This window comes from Sapajus apella, unplaced genomic scaffold (assembly GCF_009761245.1).
Source record: "Sapajus apella isolate SASKATOON/1434 unplaced genomic scaffold, GSC_monkey_1.0 scaffold74, whole genome shotgun sequence".
Classification (NCBI taxonomy): Eukaryota; Metazoa; Chordata; class Mammalia; order Primates; family Cebidae; genus Sapajus; species Sapajus apella.
The window spans coordinates 10,732,654-10,749,837 of NW_022437014.1; the positions used below are offsets into that span (position 1 = coordinate 10,732,654).

Consider the following 17,184-nt stretch of genomic DNA (forward strand, 5'->3'; position numbering starts at 1 on the left):
TACCCAGGCCGGAGTGCAATGGCGCGATCTCGGCTCACCGCAACCTCCACCTCCCGGGTTCAGGCAATTCTCCTGCCTCAGCCTCCTGAGTAGCTGGGATTACAGGCACGCGCCACCATGCCCAGCTAATTTTTTGTAGTTTTAGTAGAGACGGGGTCTCACCGTGTTGACCAGGATGGTCTCGATCTCTTGACCTCGTGATCCACCCGCCTCGGCCTCCCAAAGTGCTGGGATTACAGGCTTGAGCCACCGCGCCCGGCTGAGCTCATGTCTTTTTTATAATAGACCTATTTTTAGAGCACTTTTAGGTTCACAGACTGAGCATAAGGTACAGATATTTCCCATACCTCCCTGTCCCCATGTATGTATAGCTTCCCCCACTATCCCCCACTCAGCAGCAAGGTTATACATTATTTGTTAGAATCAATGAACTTAGACTGACACATCATTATCATACAAAGTCCATGGTTTAGGGTTCACTCTTGGTGTTGTACATTCTGTCGTTTTGGACAAATGTGCGTGACACATATCCACCGTAATAGCGTCGTAGAGAGGAGTTTCACTGTCCTGAGAATCCCCTGTGCTCTTGTTCCGCCCTCCCTCTTACCCCCATGGCGATCACTGATCTTTTTACCATCTCTGTAATGTGGCTTTTCCCAACAGTCTTATTGTTGGGATCATACAGTATTTGGCCTTTTCAGGTTGGCTTCTTCATTTTTTTTTTTTAGAGACACGGTCTCTCCCTTTTCTGTCCTGGCTACACTCCTTGGGACTATACAGGTGCATGCTACAGTTTGACTAGCTTCAAACTGGCTTCTTTCACTGTCATATGCATTTTAGGTTCCCCCATGGCTTTTCGTGGCTTGATAGCTCATTTCATTTTTGCACTGAATAATATTCCATTCTCTGGACACACCAGTTGGTTTATCCATTCACCTATGGAAGGCCATCTTAGTTGCTTCCACGTTTTGGCAATCATGAATAAAGCTGCTATAGAACATCTTTATGCAGGTTTTTGTGTGAATGTGTTTTTTGTTTGTTTGCTTGCTTGCTTGTTTTGAGACAGAGTCTCACTCTGTCGCCCAGGCTGGAGTGCAATGGTGCCATCTCGGCGCACTGCAACCTCTGCCTCCCGGGCTCAAGCGATTCTTCTACCTCAGCCTCCCAAGTAGCTAGAATTATAGGCGCCCACCACCATGCCTGGCTAACTTTGTATTTTGAGTAGAGATGGGGTTTCACCATGTTGGTCAGGCTGGTCTCAAACTCCTGACCTCAAGCAATCCACCAGCCTCGGCCTCCCAAAGTGCTGGGATTACAGGCATGAGCCACTGCGCCGGACCTGTTAATGTGTTCTTATCTCATTTGGGTAAATAGCAAAGAGTGCAATTAATGGATTGCAAGGTAAGAGTGTGTTTAGGGCCAGTCATGGTGGCTAAATGCTGTAATCCCAGCACTTTGGGAGGCGGAGGGGGGAGGATCACTTGAAACCAGGAGTTTGAGACCAGCCTGGACAACATATTGAGACTTCTGTCTCTACAAAAAATAAAAAATTAGCTGGGTGTGGTGGTATGCACCTGTTGTCCCAGCTGCTTGGGAGGTTGAAGTGGGAGGACCCCTTGAGTCTGGTAGGTCAAGGCTGCAGTGAGCCTTGATCATGCCTCTGCACTGCAGCCTGGGTGACAAAGCAAGAATTTGTCTCAAAAAATTTTTTTTAGTTTTGTAAGAAACCACCAAACTGTCTTCCAAAGTAGCCATACCATTTTGCATTGCCATCAGTAATGAATGACTTGAATGTTTCAATTTCCATTCCCAAATGACATATGATATTCAGTATCTTTTCATGTACTTACTATCCATCTATATATCTTCCGTGGGGTGTCTGTTCATATCTTTCACCCAGGCTAGTGCAGTGGTGCGATCTGCTCACTGCAACTGAAGCAGGAGCAGCCGCAAGAAACAGACCTGGCTTGGAGCCAGGCAACAATTTATCTAAATTACCAACCTCCTCTAACAAAGAGAAGCTCTGCCTTTCTATAGGCTTATACTCTAGATATTACACATGAAAGAATCTTAGGTTCACAGCCTTAGAAATTACAAGTGAAAGGGTCTTGGGTTTACAGCTTTAGAAATCACATATGAAAGGGTCTTGGTCGATGGAGGAGTGGGGTGGGGGTTTGATCTTGTTTACGTAAAAACAATATCTTCTGGAAGGATTCCTTCACGCCATGCCTGCTATTTACAGGAATGTGATTTAGGAGGCGCCAGCCGGCGAGCCTTTTCTTCTATTGAAATGCAGTGTGGAATTCAAGCGGGGAGGTGATCCCAGATGCCTGGGTCTCCTTCCTCACCACCTCTGCCTCCCGGATTCAATCAATTCTTCTTCAGCTGCTTGGACTAGCTGGGATTATGGGTATGCACAACCACACCCAGCTAATTTTTTATTTTCGGTAGCGACAGCATTTCACCATGTTGGCCAGGCTGGTCTCAAACTCCTGACCTCAAATGATCCACCTGCCTCCGGACTCCGAAAGTGCTGGGATTACAGGCATGAGCCACTGTGCCTGGCTTTTTTTTTTTTTTTTTTTTTTGAGACAGAGTCTCACCCAGGCAGGCTGGAGTGCAGTGGCATGATCTTGGCTCACTGCAACCTCCTGGTTCAAGCCATTCTCCTGACTCAGCCTCCCAAGTAGCTGGGATTACAGGCATGTGCCACCACACCTGGCTAATTTTTGCATTTTTAGTAGAGACAGGGTTTCACCTTGTTGGCCAGGCTGGTCTCGAACTCCTGACCTCAAATGATCCTCCTGCCTTAGCTTCCGAAAGTGCTGGGATTACAGATGTGAGCCACCGTGCTGGGTGAAGAATTGTTTATTTTGGAAAACAGTCCCTTATCAGATGTCTTCATTTTTTTTTTGAGATGAGGACTCCCTCTGTCACCCAGGTTGGAGCTCAGTGGCACTCTCTGGGCTCACTGCAACCTCCACCTCCCAGGTTCCAGGTTCAAGCAGTTCTCCTGCTGCAGCCTCCCAAGTAGCTGGGATTACAGGCAGCCACCACCATGCCTGGCTAATTTTTGTATTTTTAGTAGAGACAGGGTTTCACCATGTTGGCTAGGCTGGTCTCGAACTTCTGACCTCAGGTGATCCACCTGCCTTGGCCTCCCAAGTGCTGGGATAACAGGCATCAGGCACCTCACCTGGCCAAAATATAGTAAATGTTTAGTAAATTACTGTTGAACGGAAAACTGAATGGGTGTTCTGAGGAGAAAGTCTAACCACGGGAATTTGGAGAGAGGTGGGTTGAGTCCCTGACAGTTACCTTCATTCCAGCACCAGCTGGTCAGGCCCCTCTGAGACCCATGTGATTTCCAAATAGGATCAAGCAACCCCTTCTGAGCAAGAGATTGACCTGGAGGCTCTCATGGATCTATCCACAGAGGAGCAGAAGACTCAATTGGAGGTAGGATGGGGTCTAGAAGCTGGCCTTGGGTCAAGGGGAACCCAGGAACCCAGGTTCTGCCTCCTTCGGTGGAGTGGAGAGAACCAATCCACAGGGGAGAACTCTTGGGAGATTGGTGGGAACTTGTGGGAAAGTGCTGTGACTTGGGGGCTACTCTTTGCTCTCTCCTATCTAGGCCATTCTCGGGAACTGCCCCCGCCCCACAGAGGTAAGGAACATTCTGCTGGTCTGGGGTAAGAGGAGTCCCAGTGGGGGAGGCAGCTAATGAAGAGGAGTATTTGAAGGGAAGGTTTGGCTGTGGGTCCTTCTCCCTCCTCTGGGGAGACAGGGTCAGTGCAAGATTAGGGAGGGCAGGGTGGGGGGTGGATTGTGATCCCAAGCCTTGGTCTCACTCCTGTTTCTCCCTCAGTCTTTTATCTCTGAGCTGCTCAGTCAACTCAAGAAACTCCGGAGACTCAGTCGACCTCAGAAATAAGCCCGGAAGATCATCTTTAGCAGCCTCAGCATTACCAGGCCTGACCTGACACTCCAGATCCTGACTAAGAGGGAAACATCTCCTTGGGACACAAACAAAAAACGTGGACAAGGAGGGACATTTGCACACTCCTACTGTCTGTGTGGTCACAGCTAGTCTGTCAGCTGGGCTCTCTGGGAGAGGGCTGGCTGTTGTCCAGTGCTTTCCTTGGCAGCCAAGTGGATAAAACCTTTAGAAGCCTCAGCTCAATGGAGTGTGGAACATATCTGTGCTGAGGGACAGGGGAGGGAGAGGATGAAGTGATACACAACCTGAATTGGGAAGGCCACAACCTGAGTCACTAGGCTGTACCCACATCTCATCCATCCATCCAAAGGACTCAAGAATTCAAAGACAAAGGTCACAGCTCCACTTCAGCGAAATCATAATCTAGCAAGGCCAAGGGGCCAAGCAGACATTATCTGCCTAAGGTACATAGCTTCCTGGCATAACCAACAAGAGGGAAGCCAGTGACAAAGACTAATTTCAAATCCTAGAGAGGAACTAACAGGAAAAACCTAGCTGGATCTGAGTCTCAGAAAAGGTTCCTCCAACCACAAATGATGCAGGAGGTAGACCTCAGCCTGAGGGTTCTTTCTTGAGTAGGTTCCAGCCAGGGGCATGAAGAGAAACAGCAGAGGCAACACAGAGGCATGTAAAGGATGCATGCTGACAGGCCAAGGGTTAGGGTGAGTTACTGGAAGAGAAATACTGAGACTGAATGGCAGGCAGGTTAGTGGGGAGTCCTAGGAGGCGGGGTCTTTTGCCAGTAACGCTGGAAGCATGGCGTGTGTGCATTGTTACTGCATGCATTATGTGAGTAGTAGAGAGGCTGAGAAACCCAACAAGGTGTGGCCTGGTGGCTAAGTGGGGCTACGCAGAGCTGGAAGCACAGTTCAGTTTAATGAATGTGCATGCTTGCTTCGTACGAGACTACCAGGATGGGTAGGGCTGCTCCTGCCTGGAGAAGTTCATAGGATGGCTCAACCGTTTCCCTCATTCCCCACAACTGTGCTTTTAGCCTGCTCTGTTCCTGCCACCTCTCACCGGGACCAGGCTCACAGGGTTGTAGAAATGAGATGCTGGATCCAATGAATCAATATACTTTATTAGGTCCACTAAGTGTCAAGGGAGAGCCCTGTGCCCTAGAGTCAGGTTACAGGGCTCACCTGTAGATTCAGTCTGGTCTCTCCCCATCATGCCTCTCACTTCTAATCTGGGCTTCTAGTAGGAGGGCCTCTACTTCTTCCCTTGGCCCTCCTAGTCATCCTCTCGAATGGAGAATCTTTCTTCATTCCAGGAAAACCAAGTCTCATGAAGGGGCCTATCCATCATCAGTAGAGCCAGAGCTCTCCCATTGGACATCCTGTGGCTGGGCCCAGAAACCAGTGCTGCCTGCTGTGGGACTGCCTTTCCGGGAGAACCAGGGTGTCGTCAGTGCTCTCGGCCTGCACGCGGAGGGCAATAGGCAGATGTCTGGTGCTCTTTAAGCTCAAAAGCATCATGGCCTTCCCTGTGGAACAAAGGGATACAAGTTAGGGATCCAGGAAGCCCTTGAGCCCTCCCACAGGACATTCCACCTGCACCCACCGGAAGCAGCGGGCACAGAAGAGGTCACCATCGCAGCCAGCACAGCGCAGGGAAGCATCCTCATTGCAGATGCAGCACCAGGGGAGCTCCTCTTCCTCAGCCTCAGGCCTGGGGTCTACATCCTGGGCCTTCAGGGACCAGAGAGGAATGGAAGAAGTAAGGTACCCAGTGGGGTGTGGGAGCTGCTGGGGGAGCCGTCAGCCAGACAGGAAACAAGGCTGTGGGCGGCCTGGGGGTCTGCATCTGGGACTTTTCTCACCTCAGGCTCTACCCCGAGGGGTTGGGTCCGGTGTTGAGAAGCCGGCTCCACAGGGATGTTAAAGCCACTTGCCTCGTCCAGGGCAGCTTCTTCAGTGAGCTGTGGATGAGATCAAGAGGTACCACTCCCTGCTCCAAGCCCAGGCCCCCTACCTCCCAGTATTTCTGTGCTCTGTGGACTTAGCTTCTCAAACTCATCTTTTTCTTTATTTGTGGCCTGTGGCTGCTGATTCCGTATCTCAAGGAACCAGTGGGCGGTCTGGGTCACAGGGACAAAGGGCCAAAGGGGGGCTGATGGGAACAGGGCTGCAACAGTTACTGCCCACCCAGCCCCAGAGTGGAGGTGGGGCAATGAGGTGGAGAGATGGGACAGGGTGGCGGGCAGATAAGCCAGGCCCACCTGCTGCAGGACTCTCTGGATGGCTGTCTCCTCATCCTCATCATCATCACTGTCTGGGAGGCGATAGTCCTGGAGGGTGACTTGAAGAGGGAGAGACAGGAACAGGGGAAGGGGGAGTGACGGTGAGAGATTTCACCTGAGTGGCTGCCCTCCTGCCTCCCAGAAGTGGTTTGGTTCCCAGGGGCACTTATTCCAGAGCTGAGAAGGCTCTTCAGCCACCTTGATGAGACCTGTCTCTGCCTGCGCCAGCCGTACAGGGCTGGGCCATCACTGAAGCAGGCCTCAGGGCTGCGTTACGGGTAGGAACAGAAGCCTCAGCCCCTGAATGGACTGAAAGTCCCCTGCCCTCATGGCTGCCCCTGACTCCTCACCCGCTGCTTTGCTCCACCACCTTCCTTGTAGCTCTGGGCTGGGCTCAGCAGATCTCTGGGCACAGGTACCCCTAGCATCTCACTCAACCCTGCCAGGGAGGCCTTCACCCAGGGACACCAGTGAGCAGCTGCTCACGAGCCTTCACCTCTCTCGGGGTCCTGTCCCCGCAGCACGGCCAGTCGCTTGGCCAGGGCCAGGATCCGTTCCTGCCTCGTGTTCTCCTCCCGCAACTCAAGTGCTGCCTCAGCCAGCAATCTGCTCTTCTCTTCCTCCAGGGACCAGCTGGCCGGCCCCTTGGAATTAGTGCTCCCTGGGCCACCCTGGTTGAGGTCATTCTGGAGAGAAGCAGCTGGAAAGGGCAGTGCCATCAGGGAGGCAGAGACATTCCAAGATCTCTCCTCAGAAGCCATTGAGCCCATTTCTCAACCCTTTCTAATCACGGATCATCAGCTTTTTGATCAGCACTAGCACCTAATGGTTTCTATTACAAATAAAATCAGTATTCCTCCATTTTGCAAATGTAAAAAGCTAGTAATCTTAGCCATGTCTTTTTCAACTACATCTGCCTGATGTTTTAACATTCTGCCCTTAGGGTGGGTGTCCTGTGGTTTGAGAATCACTGCCCTAAAGGATCGGCAGGTCTCTGCCTTTCAGGGCAGGATGAAGAGGTACCACAGACAGCGTGCTAGGCGCTCTCTGTGCTGACACAGATCAGCACAGAAAGGGCAATGGAGGAAGCTAAGAGCTTGTATATCACTGGGCAGGAAGAATTTTGCCAGACTAGGTGTGGCTCTGACACGGTCACCTTCAATTTAGCATTTCAGAGCAAGAGGTTTAAAATCACAGTTTAGGTTTAAGTCTCGGTTCTGCAGCTTAATAACTGTGTGACCTTGGTCAAGTTCCTCAAGCTCATCAGGCCTATTTCCTCATTTATGAAAAAGAATAGTATATACCTTACAATATTTTGTTTTTTTGGCCGGGCGTGGTGGTTCACGCCTGTAATCCAAGCACTTTGGAGGCCAAGGCGGGTGGATCACCTGAGGTCGGGAGTTCAAGACCAGCCTGACCAACATGGCAAAACCCGTCTTAGGAAAAAAAACAACAAGTTTTTTTTTTTTTTTTGAGACAGAGTTTCACTCATGTTACCCAGGCTGGAGTGCAATGGCGCGATCTCGGCTCACTGCAACCTCCGCCTTGTGGGTTCAGGCAATTCTCCTGCCTCAGCCTCCTGAGTAGCTGGGATTACAGGCACGCACCACCATGCCCAGCTGATTTTTTGTATTTTTAGTAGAGACGGGGTTTCACCATGTTGACCAGGATGGTCTCGATCTCTTGACCTCGTGATCCACCCGCCTCAGCCTCCGAAAGTGCTGGGATTACAGGCTTGAGCCACCGCGCCCGGCCCAAGATTTTGTTTTTTTAAAACAGTGTCTTACTACGTTGCCCAAGCAGGTTTCAAACTCCTGGGCTCCAGCTATCCCCCCTCCTGCCTCTGCCTCCTTAAGTGCTTGGGATTACAGGTGTGAGCCACCACACGTGGCCTCATGAGATTATTGAGGATATTCAATGAGATTGTGCCTCTAAAGAAGGATTTCTCAATCTTTGTAATTCTTCCCTGTGATATGCTGTCCTGTGCCACCACAGATTTAGTAGCATCCCTGGCTTCTATCCTCTAGGTGCCAGGAATATTCTCTGAGTTGTGACAACCAAAAGTCTCTAAACGTTGCCACAAGTAGCCTGGGGGGCAAAATCATCCTTCGTTGAAAAATACTGCTCTGACACCTTCAGACAGCACTGTCTAATAAAATGTTCCACGATGATGGGAACATTCCATATCATGTTCTTTATCTGAGCTGTCCAAGATGGTAGACCTGAAGCCCATGTGGCTGCTGAGCATTGAGATGTGCCTGGTGCTGCTAAATAGCTTCTACCTCCTTATCAACATCATGACTGCAGAGAATATTCACTGAGTGCTCACTATGAGTCAGGTATGGTCCCAAGCACTTACTGGTTTTCTCATTTACTCCTCATGACCTCCCTGTGAGGCAGGTTTTTCCATATATACCTTCATTTTACACATGAGGAAAGTGAGACTGAGGTCAAGTAACTTGTCCAGTGTCACACAGCTAATACGTGGTAGAACTGGGAATGACTGATTCTAAAGCCCGTGCACTTAAACACTAGGCTTGCACTGGCTCCCTGTAGAGTAAGCACTCAATGAATGGTCTTATAATGTTGATCACTCTGATTTATATTCATCTCCCAGGGGGTGAATAGCAGAGCCTCTCCCATCTGGGGAAAGAGGTGGGGCAGGTTCCTGGGGAGCCAGTGGAGGGGTTACCTGGGCCGCCTCCTTTCCAGCTTTCATCGATAGCCACCTCAGCTGCCAGCTGCGTTAGCAGATCCTGTGTCTGCTGGGCTTGAGTCCTGGTGTCTGGTGTGTGATGTGCCTGCCCAGATGAGGGAACCTCAGTGGAGAGCAGGGGTAGCCCAGAAGCAGTCTAGGTCAGGGATGGATGCTAAGGAGTTCTCAAAGCCCAGGGGAAGGAGACAGATTCAGGGCCCACATAATCAGTAGGTCTGGCAGTCCCCAGTAGGACCGAGGGGCCACTCTTTCCTGCCCTACCCAATCCTGCTGTTTGTCCCTGGTCTCCTGGTCTGGTAACAGACCTGAGGATCAGGAGGTAGGGGTGGGAGGCTTTGTCAACTCCTTCAAAGTACAGAAAGCACAAAGGTTGCTGCAAAAGTAATTGAGGTTTTTGCAATGAAAAGAAATGACAAAAAAAGCAATTACTTTTGTACCAACCCCAATACCTGTATCTGGGCTTCTGCTGGGTCCTCACCCTAGTTCCCTCACTTCTCTCCAAAGCCATAACACTCACCGGCTGGGGGGTTTGAGAAGGTGGAACTCTGCCCTGCAATGCCGCAAGCCGGGCCTCCATTTCCTGGGTGGAAGGGATGGAACCCTGACGTTCATCCTTTAGCGCAGCCAGTCGTGCCTCTATCTCTGCCTGTGAGGGGACTAACTCTGCAAGTGGCATGGGAGGAGCCTTGTAAGGGCCAGAGGCATCTCAGTCCCAGAAGCCCTGGTCCTCTAGGCACCCCCACCTGCCCCCACTCACTGGGCTTGTTCTCCTGGCGGAGTCGTGCTAGGCGCTCAGCAATGATCTGGTCTTGTTGTGTCAGTCCCCGGCTCTGGGAAGTGCCGGACTTCTGCTTGGCTTCCAAGGCTGCCACACGCCTGGCAGGATATGAGATAGAGGCTCTTGAAGAAGGCAGAGGGGAGGAGTGAAGGTACCCACTCCCTGTTTCCCACTCAAAACAAATCATTTCTGGATACCTAGGGAGGCGTCCAATGGGCAATCTTCTGTGGCCCTCACTCATGTCACCCTGCAGCCCAACTTGGCTGACCAGTCAGAGGGTCCAGCTGAGAGCAAGCTCTACCAAATTCTTGTCCTGGGGAGAGGGCTGATGAGCTGCTTTACCAGTAGAAGAGGGCAGTCAGGAACCAGAAAGGAGAGCCTTCTCCTGATACTGTGCTCATTTCATCTAAAAGATGTGGGGGAAGATCTTTCCCTATGGCTCCCTTAACCTTTCCCCAACCCTCTTTGTCTTTTTCTCTTTACCACTTACTTCTTATAGTTCTGAGGTGGTGACCACTTGGAGGCATTGGCAGGAGAAGATCCTCTACAGAGAAGAAATCTAGTGTTAGAAGTCCTGCCATCCCACCAGGCAGTGCCCCCCACTCCAAACACTTCCTGGGCTGACTCTCACCGCAGAGTACAAGCTGTAAAGGCTGACCAGATGCCCACTACCACACTTGGCTGAACGTTCACCCATGCCTGCCTCTCACCTGGTCAGGACCTCATGGCACTGCTTGCAGACTTTCTGTTGGGTGTTCCCAGTCCGAGGCACTGCTGCACTGAAGCTTAGGCAGCCTGAACAGAAGGCCCTGCCACAATTCTTACAGCCGTACTACAAGAAACATAAAGCAGGAAGATCCACCTCTCACCCACCCCTGCAGGCTGCTCCCAGGGAATCTCCAAGCACACACAGAGAAGGCACTTAAGTTATGACCAGCTGCTGAGAGGAGGAAGAGGAATAGGGCCCCTAAGGCCTAGGGAGAGACAGGAGTGGAGGGTAAAGCAATTTCTCGGTTTCCAGTACCTTATTCAAGCCAAATAAAGCTTTATGCAAAATTCCCATGCTTTCTACCCTGTCCTCAATTCCCTGACCCAGGGGTATAGAAGATAGATAGATAAAGCCCAGTATTTCAGGCCATTGACTCTTCCACAAAGGAGAATCAGAGAGAGGTCAGAGCCCATGCCTCCCCTGCTCTTGCAGAGATGGAGGGAGGCTTGGCTCAGGACCGGATAACAATAGCCTCCATTTATTAAGCACTTACTGTGTGCCAGGCAGTAAACCCAGTACTTAGCATTCATCATGTGATTTATTCTTCACAATTTACACACATTATTTTACTAAATCTTGATGTCTACCATGATTATCCTTATTTAGAGGGGGCCAGAGAGGTTACATAACTTATCCAAACCAAGGTAACCCCGTCAACAAGACAGCAGAGCTCAGGTTTGAACCCTGACTCCAAAATCCAGGTTGGTAAACCCTACACGGTCCTGCCTTCCTTCCTGACATTAATTTACTCCATCTGGTTCCGACATCTCCTGGTCAGAATCCCTGGCCACAACCGAGGCAGAGGGAACCTGCGGTTTACTGGAGCAATCTGGCAGGTCTGTGATAAGGACAGGACAACTAGCCTTTGCCATGGTGCCCCGGAGGCAGGAGGAAGTGTGGTAATCAAACTCAAGCGACCTGGAGAAGGGCAGGCTGCGGAATGGGGAAAGTTTCAGAGCAGAGAGAGTAACGGGCTTGGTGTGATGGACACCGAGTAGCGAAGGAGCAAGGTGTCTAGAAGAAAACTGCCAGATGCTACAGTGAGCCGACAGAAGAGAGTAGCTTTGCAAAAACGACGGAGCGCGCTTTACAGTTTATAGGGAACTCTCACCTCCAGCACTTCAGTGGACCCTCACATAAACCCCGAAAGCGAGGGAATGTTAGCCCATTTTGCAGAAATGGAAACAGAGGATCAATGACTTCATCAAAACCACACAGCCGGAAAGAGGCCGTAAGACCAAGTCTTTGGACAGCAAGTCCCGCGCTTTTCCCTCCACTCCTCCCTGGCCCTGCAGCCCTCGGGGAGAGAAGACTCGCCTCCTTCTTGAAGAGGGTGAACTTGACAGCGCAGCCGTAGCACCTACTCTCCATGGTGGCTCCCAGCGCCGCAGGGTCTGAAGAGTTGAGGTCACGCTGGCCAAGTCCTGAGCCCCTTGGACCCTCAGCCCAGCTCCGCCCTTCCCTTCCCTTCCCTGCCCCGCCCTGCCCCACCCCACACGCCCACTAGCACTGTCCGGCCGCAGCCTGGAGCAGGGAATCCGGACGCTCATCCGCAGCCAGTGTACCGCAGCAGCGAGAGCGGGGGCTGCTGGGAATCGTAGTTCATTCATGACTGCCGGCCTTCCTCAGAGTCAGTCAAACCTGACCCAGAACACAATTCCCAGAGGGCTAGGCGCCACTCGGAGCCGGCAGTCTCCACTCGCGCTTAGACTCCTGGGAGTTGCAGTACGATTGCGTCAGGCGGGAACCATGGCAGTGACCAAGGAGCTCTTACAAATGGACCTGTACGCGCTGCTAGGCATTGAGGAGAAGGCGGCGGACAAAGAGGTGAGAACAGTGGCGATGAAGGCTGATCCTGAGAGGCCCGGTGGCCCTTCCTGTCCTGGCGCTTCGCCCGCGGCTGACATCCGCTCTCCAGGTTCGGTCGGGTCCTGGGCGGGGAGCGAGGGTCGGCCCTATGGCCTCCGCAGGCGGGCTCCTAGACATTAACTGGACTGTACGACGGCCTCAAGAGGAAGTGGGGCCCAGAGAGCTCTTCTCGCCGCGCGGCTGTGCTCTCCCTGTGTGCCCGGGTGAGGCTGCAAGCAAGGGAACGCTAGCGTCCTCTGCGCCTGCGCAGTTTCGGCCTCCGGTTTTGCCTGTCTTGACTGTGACAAGAGGTGCCTCGTTTCAGTCTCTCCTGAAGGCTAATTTAATTTCTCCACCTACATCCTAGGGCGAAAGAAAGGTCAGATCTCAAGGCCTCTCAACTCACTTTACATGCCCCCTTGCCAGTGTGACCGACGGCCCTGCTGTCTTTTCTTTTCCACTCTACCCCATTGACTCTTTTCCAGTAGCTAATGCCCTTCTCAGCATGTGCTAGTTAGTGGGCTAAAAGCAGGAGGATCTAAGGCAGATGGCCTCGAGTTCCATGTTACTTTAGGTGTTGTTAAATATGCCAGGGAGTGAAACACTGAGCAAGATGGACTTAAGATTTCTGTTACCTCCCCCTGGATCATGGTGGTAGTTTTAACAATACAGGAAGGAGAGGTGTTCATCATAGGAAAATTAGTGCCCAGTTGAGCCAAAATCGCGCCACTGCACTCCATCCTGGGCGACAGAGCAAGACTCCGTTACAAAAAAAAAAGAAAAAATTAGTGAGCCAGGAGCGGTGGCTCACGCCTGTAATCCCAGCACTTTGTGAGGCCGAGGCAGGCGGATCACCTGAGGTCAGGAGTTCGAGACCATCCTGACCAACATGGAGAAACCCCGTCACTACTAAAAATATAAAATTAGCCAGGCATGGTTGCGCATGCCTGTAATCCCAGCTACTTTAGAGAGACTGAGGCAGGAGAATTGCTTGAACCCAGGAGGCAGAGGTTGCAGTAAGCCAAGATCACACCATTGCATTCCAGCCTGGGCAACAAGAGCACAACTCTGTCTCAAAAAAAAAAAAAAAAAAAGAAAAAGAAAATTAGTGCCTACTAGGCCGGGCGCAGTGGCTCACACCTGTAATCCCAGTACTTTGGGAGGCTGAGGTGGGCAGATTGCAAGGTGTGGAGTTCGAGAGCAGCCTGGCCCATATGGTGAAACCCTGTCTCTACTAAAAAATACAAAAATTAGCCGGTTATGATGGCAGGCACTTGTAGTCCGTACTAGGGAAGCTGAGGCAGGAGAATCACTTGAACACGGGATGTGGAGGTTACAGTGAGCCGAGATGGTACCACTGCTCTCCAGCCTGGGCAACAGAACAAAACTCTGTCTCAAAAGAAAAAGAAAAGAAAAAATTAGGGCCCCCTAATGTCCCTGTACTTCTGGGCTGCCCTGCTCAAGGGGTGAGTGAGATTTTGACAAGAGGAAGCTCTGGGGCAGAAAATCAGGGAGACCCAGAGGACGCTTGAGAGATGCTGTCAACCTGCACAAACCTGTCCCCTTCAGCCACAGCTGAAATCAGAAGTGGCCATGGGGATGTCTATGAAACATCAAGAGCATCTGCTTCACCTCTCTGATGTTTTAATATTTTAGGATTCGTAATTCCTAACGCCTGTATAATGTTTACTGTGCCCTGGACAGTATTTTTTTTCCTGGACCGTATTGTAAGCGTGCTATGTTTGCAAATTATTATTATGTTTTTATTATTATTATTTTTTGAGATGGAGTCTCACTGTCACCCAAGCTCGAGTGCAGTGGCGTGATCTCAGCTAATTGCAACTTCTGTCTCCCAGGTTCAAGCGATTCTCCTGCCTCAGCCTCCTGAGTAGCCGGGACTACAGGCATGCACCACCACACCTGGCTGATTTTTGTATTTTTAGTAGAGACAGGGTTTCACCATGGCGGTCAGGCTGGTATCGAACTCCGGACCTCAGGCGATCCACCCACTTTGACCTCCCAATGTTCTGGGATTACAGGCACGGGTATTAATAAAGTACTAATTAAATAGTTTGCCCAGCCTGCAAATTATTTAATTAGTACTTTATTAATAGTGAGAAATTATTTGAGATATTTCACACAAGATCTGAGTGGAAAATCTAGAGGTTTTTTTGTTTTTTTGTGTGTGTGTTTGTTTTGAGACAGTCTCGCTCTGTAGCCTAGGCTGGAGTGAAGTGGCGCCATCTCAGCTCACTGCAACCTCCACCTCCCCAGACCTGGTTCAAGCAATTCTTCTGCCTCAGCCTCCCGAGTAGCTGGGATTTCAGGCACATGCCACCATGCCCACCTAATTTTTCTGTTTTTAGTAGAGACGGGGTTTCACCATGTTGGCCAGGATGGTCTTGAACTCCTGACCCTGTGATCCACCCACCTCAGCCTCTCAAAGTGCTGGGATTACAGGCGTGAGCCACCTTACCCAGCCTTTTTTGTTTCTGTTTTTGTTTTTTTGATATGAAGTCTTGCTCTGCCGCACAGGCTGGAGTGCAGTGGTGCAATCTCACTGCAGCCTCCGCCTCCCGGGTTCCGGAGATTCTCCTGCCTCAGCCTTGGAGCAGTTGGGATTCCAGGCATGCACCACCACGTCCACCTAATTTTTGTATTTTTATTAGAGACAGGGTTTCACTATGTCCTGGGGTTGACCAGGCTGGTCTCAAGCTCCTAACCTCAAATGATCCGCTGGCCTAGGCCTCCCAAAGTATTGGGATTACAGGCGTTAGCCACCTCACCTGGCGGAAATTTGGAGTTTCTAACCCTGAAGTTGAGAACTGAGGAAGTCAACTGGAAGCCATTCTCTATTAATTAGAGAAGTGACATAATCAGATCTTATTCTTTTTTATTTTTATGTTTATTTTTTGAGATAAGATCTCACTCTCATTCAGGCTGGAATGCAGTGGCACAATCACAGCTCACTGTAGCCGTGACCTCCTGGGCTCCAGTGATCCCACCTCAGCCTCCCACCTGGGACTGCAGGTGTGCATCATGATGCCTAGCTAATTTTTTTTTTTTTTTCAGAGATGGGGTTCAGCTATATTGCCCAGGCTCATCTTGAACTCCTGGGCTCAAGCAATCCTCCTGCCTTGGTGTCCCAGAATGCTGGGATTGCAGGCATTAGCCACTGTGCCCTGCCCTTAACTGGAATTTAAAGAAAGTATTTGGCTGAGTGTGATGGCTCACACCTGCAATCCCAGCACTTAGGGAGGCTGAGTGTTCGGTTGAGGCCAGGAGGCCAGGAGTTTAAGACCAGCCTGGGAAACATAATGAGACAGTTTCTTTCTACATAAAAAAAAGCTAGGTGAGGTGTTATGTGCCTGTAGTCCCGGCTACATGGGAAGCTGAGGTGGGAGGATTGCTTGAGCCTAGGAAGTTGCAGTGAGCTATGATTGTGCCACTGCACTCCAGCCTGGATGACAAGAGTGAGACCCTGCCTCTCTTAAAAAAGAAAATAAAGGATAAGATTCAACACTAGTCTGCAGAATGAAAATGGGTGAGGGTGGGAGGAATGGAAGAGCTGCCACTAGGGGGTCAGGTGGGGCTAGTGTCTAGGCAAGAGACCAGGGTCTGAGCTGAGCAGTGGTGGCTGGGATCTAGTTCTAAATGAGATGAGATAAGGGATATGTGTGAAGCCTCTCTATACAGGGTAGCAGTTGCTGCTCCTGCCTTTTAGTAGGGGAAGAAAGATCCATAACCGATAATACAAGGGAGTCATGGTAAATTCCTTAAGAGGCGTACAAAGTGCTGTGGATGTTCAGCATAGGCTGAGATTGCTTTTAGTTTGAGAGAAGAAATAAAGGAAATAGAGAAGGTATTTGGGGCCTTGAAGAATGGGCAGAGTTTGGACATGTTGAGGTGGAGGCAGGGCATTCCAAGAAAGCAAACGTATGTATTAATACATATAGTCTACCTTGGAGCATAATCAGGTGGCATCCTCAAAGAGCCTTACCTGTTTTTCTTTTTCATAGGAGCCGGCTCTCCTCGTTTCTAGGACTTATTCCCCTTTGCACTTGGGATACACAGGCTAGCTTCATGGCAATAGACACTTTTTGGTAGAAAGCAAGGGAGACCTAGGCCCTGGTGTCCCCTCACCGTGGTTTAATACCTGTCATGGGCAACCTAGTGGACCAAAAACTATTTAAAATGTATACAAGGAAGAACTCCTAAACAGTGGTTGTCTGGCCAAATAGCCTAGGAATTCTCAATTTGGCCTCTACAGAAAGGCTTCAGGAAGTCGGTGAAGGAACCTCTGAAAATCAGGTGTAATATTTTTTGTGTGTTTATTCTGGAGGAGAGGAGGGCATTTATTTTTTTCTTTTTGAGACAGGGCCTCTCTCTGTTACCCATGCTGGAGTGCAGTGGCATGATTACTGCTCACTGCAAACTCTGCCTCCTGGGCTTAAGCAATCCTCCCACCTCAGCCTTGTAAGTATCTGGGACCACAGGTGTGTACCACCACGCCCTGCTAATTTTTGTATTTCTGTAGAGGTGGGGTTCACCATGTTGGCCAGGTTGGTCTTGAACTCCTGGGTTCAAGCAATCCTCCTGCTTTGGCCTCCAAAAAGTGTTGGGATTATAGGCATGAGCTACCACACCTGTCCAGAGGAGGAAATTTTTTTTTTTTTTTTTTTTGAGACGGAGTTTCGCTCTTGTTACCCAGGCTGGAGTGCAATGGCGCGATCTCGGCTCACCGCAACCTCCGCCTCCTGGGTTCAGGCAATTCTCCTGCCCCAGCCTCCTGAGTCGCTGGGATTACAGGCACACGCCACCATGCCCAGCT

General features: G+C 50.6%; 3 protein-coding genes across 5 annotated transcripts in view; 2 read left to right on the forward strand and 1 right to left on the reverse strand.

Moving 5' to 3' along the window:
• The window catches only part of PPP1R14D (protein phosphatase 1 regulatory inhibitor subunit 14D), a 12,996-nt gene extending 8,813 nt beyond the window's left edge, over positions 1 to 4,183 (forward strand). Inside the window, exons 5-8 of one of the 2 annotated variants that reach the window (XM_032251286.1) lie at positions 2,386 to 2,410; positions 3,376 to 3,459; positions 3,635 to 3,667; positions 3,869 to 4,183. In XM_032251286.1, the coding sequence (XP_032107177.1) occupies positions 2,386 to 2,410; positions 3,376 to 3,459; positions 3,635 to 3,667; positions 3,869 to 3,983 (257 nt within the window). In that variant the 3' untranslated portion in view covers positions 3,984 to 4,183. The remainder of the gene's footprint in view (positions 1 to 2,385; positions 2,411 to 3,375; positions 3,460 to 3,634; positions 3,668 to 3,868) is intronic. The other variant, XM_032251285.1, reaches the window with a different exon arrangement.
• An 877-nt stretch (positions 4,184 to 5,060) lies between these two features.
• On the reverse strand, positions 5,061 to 12,595 carry ZFYVE19 (zinc finger FYVE-type containing 19). 2 transcript variants are annotated; one of them, XM_032251282.1, is made up of 12 exons: positions 12,288 to 12,595; positions 11,315 to 11,438; positions 10,447 to 10,568; positions 10,227 to 10,280; positions 9,716 to 9,834; positions 9,476 to 9,621; positions 8,935 to 9,043; positions 6,739 to 6,942; positions 6,222 to 6,301; positions 5,823 to 5,921; positions 5,564 to 5,691; positions 5,061 to 5,486 (listed from the first exon to the last, which is right to left on the reverse strand). In XM_032251282.1, exons 1-12 carry the CDS (start codon positions 12,410 to 12,412, stop codon positions 5,408 to 5,410), a joined length of 1,389 nt encoding a protein of 462 aa, XP_032107173.1. In that variant the 5' UTR covers positions 12,413 to 12,595; the 3' UTR covers positions 5,061 to 5,407. The 2 variants fall into 2 exon arrangements, with proteins under 2 accessions (XP_032107173.1, XP_032107172.1); XM_032251281.1 differs by lacking the exon at positions 11,315 to 11,438 and having other exon boundaries at positions 11,823 to 12,591.
• The window catches only part of DNAJC17 (DnaJ heat shock protein family (Hsp40) member C17), a 45,210-nt gene continuing 40,123 nt past the window's right edge, over positions 12,098 to 17,184 (forward strand). The window contains exon 1 of the mRNA XM_032251283.1: positions 12,098 to 12,332. Coding sequence (XP_032107174.1) covers positions 12,114 to 12,332 — 219 coding nt within the window. The 5' untranslated portion in view covers positions 12,098 to 12,113. The remainder of the gene's footprint in view (positions 12,333 to 17,184) is intronic.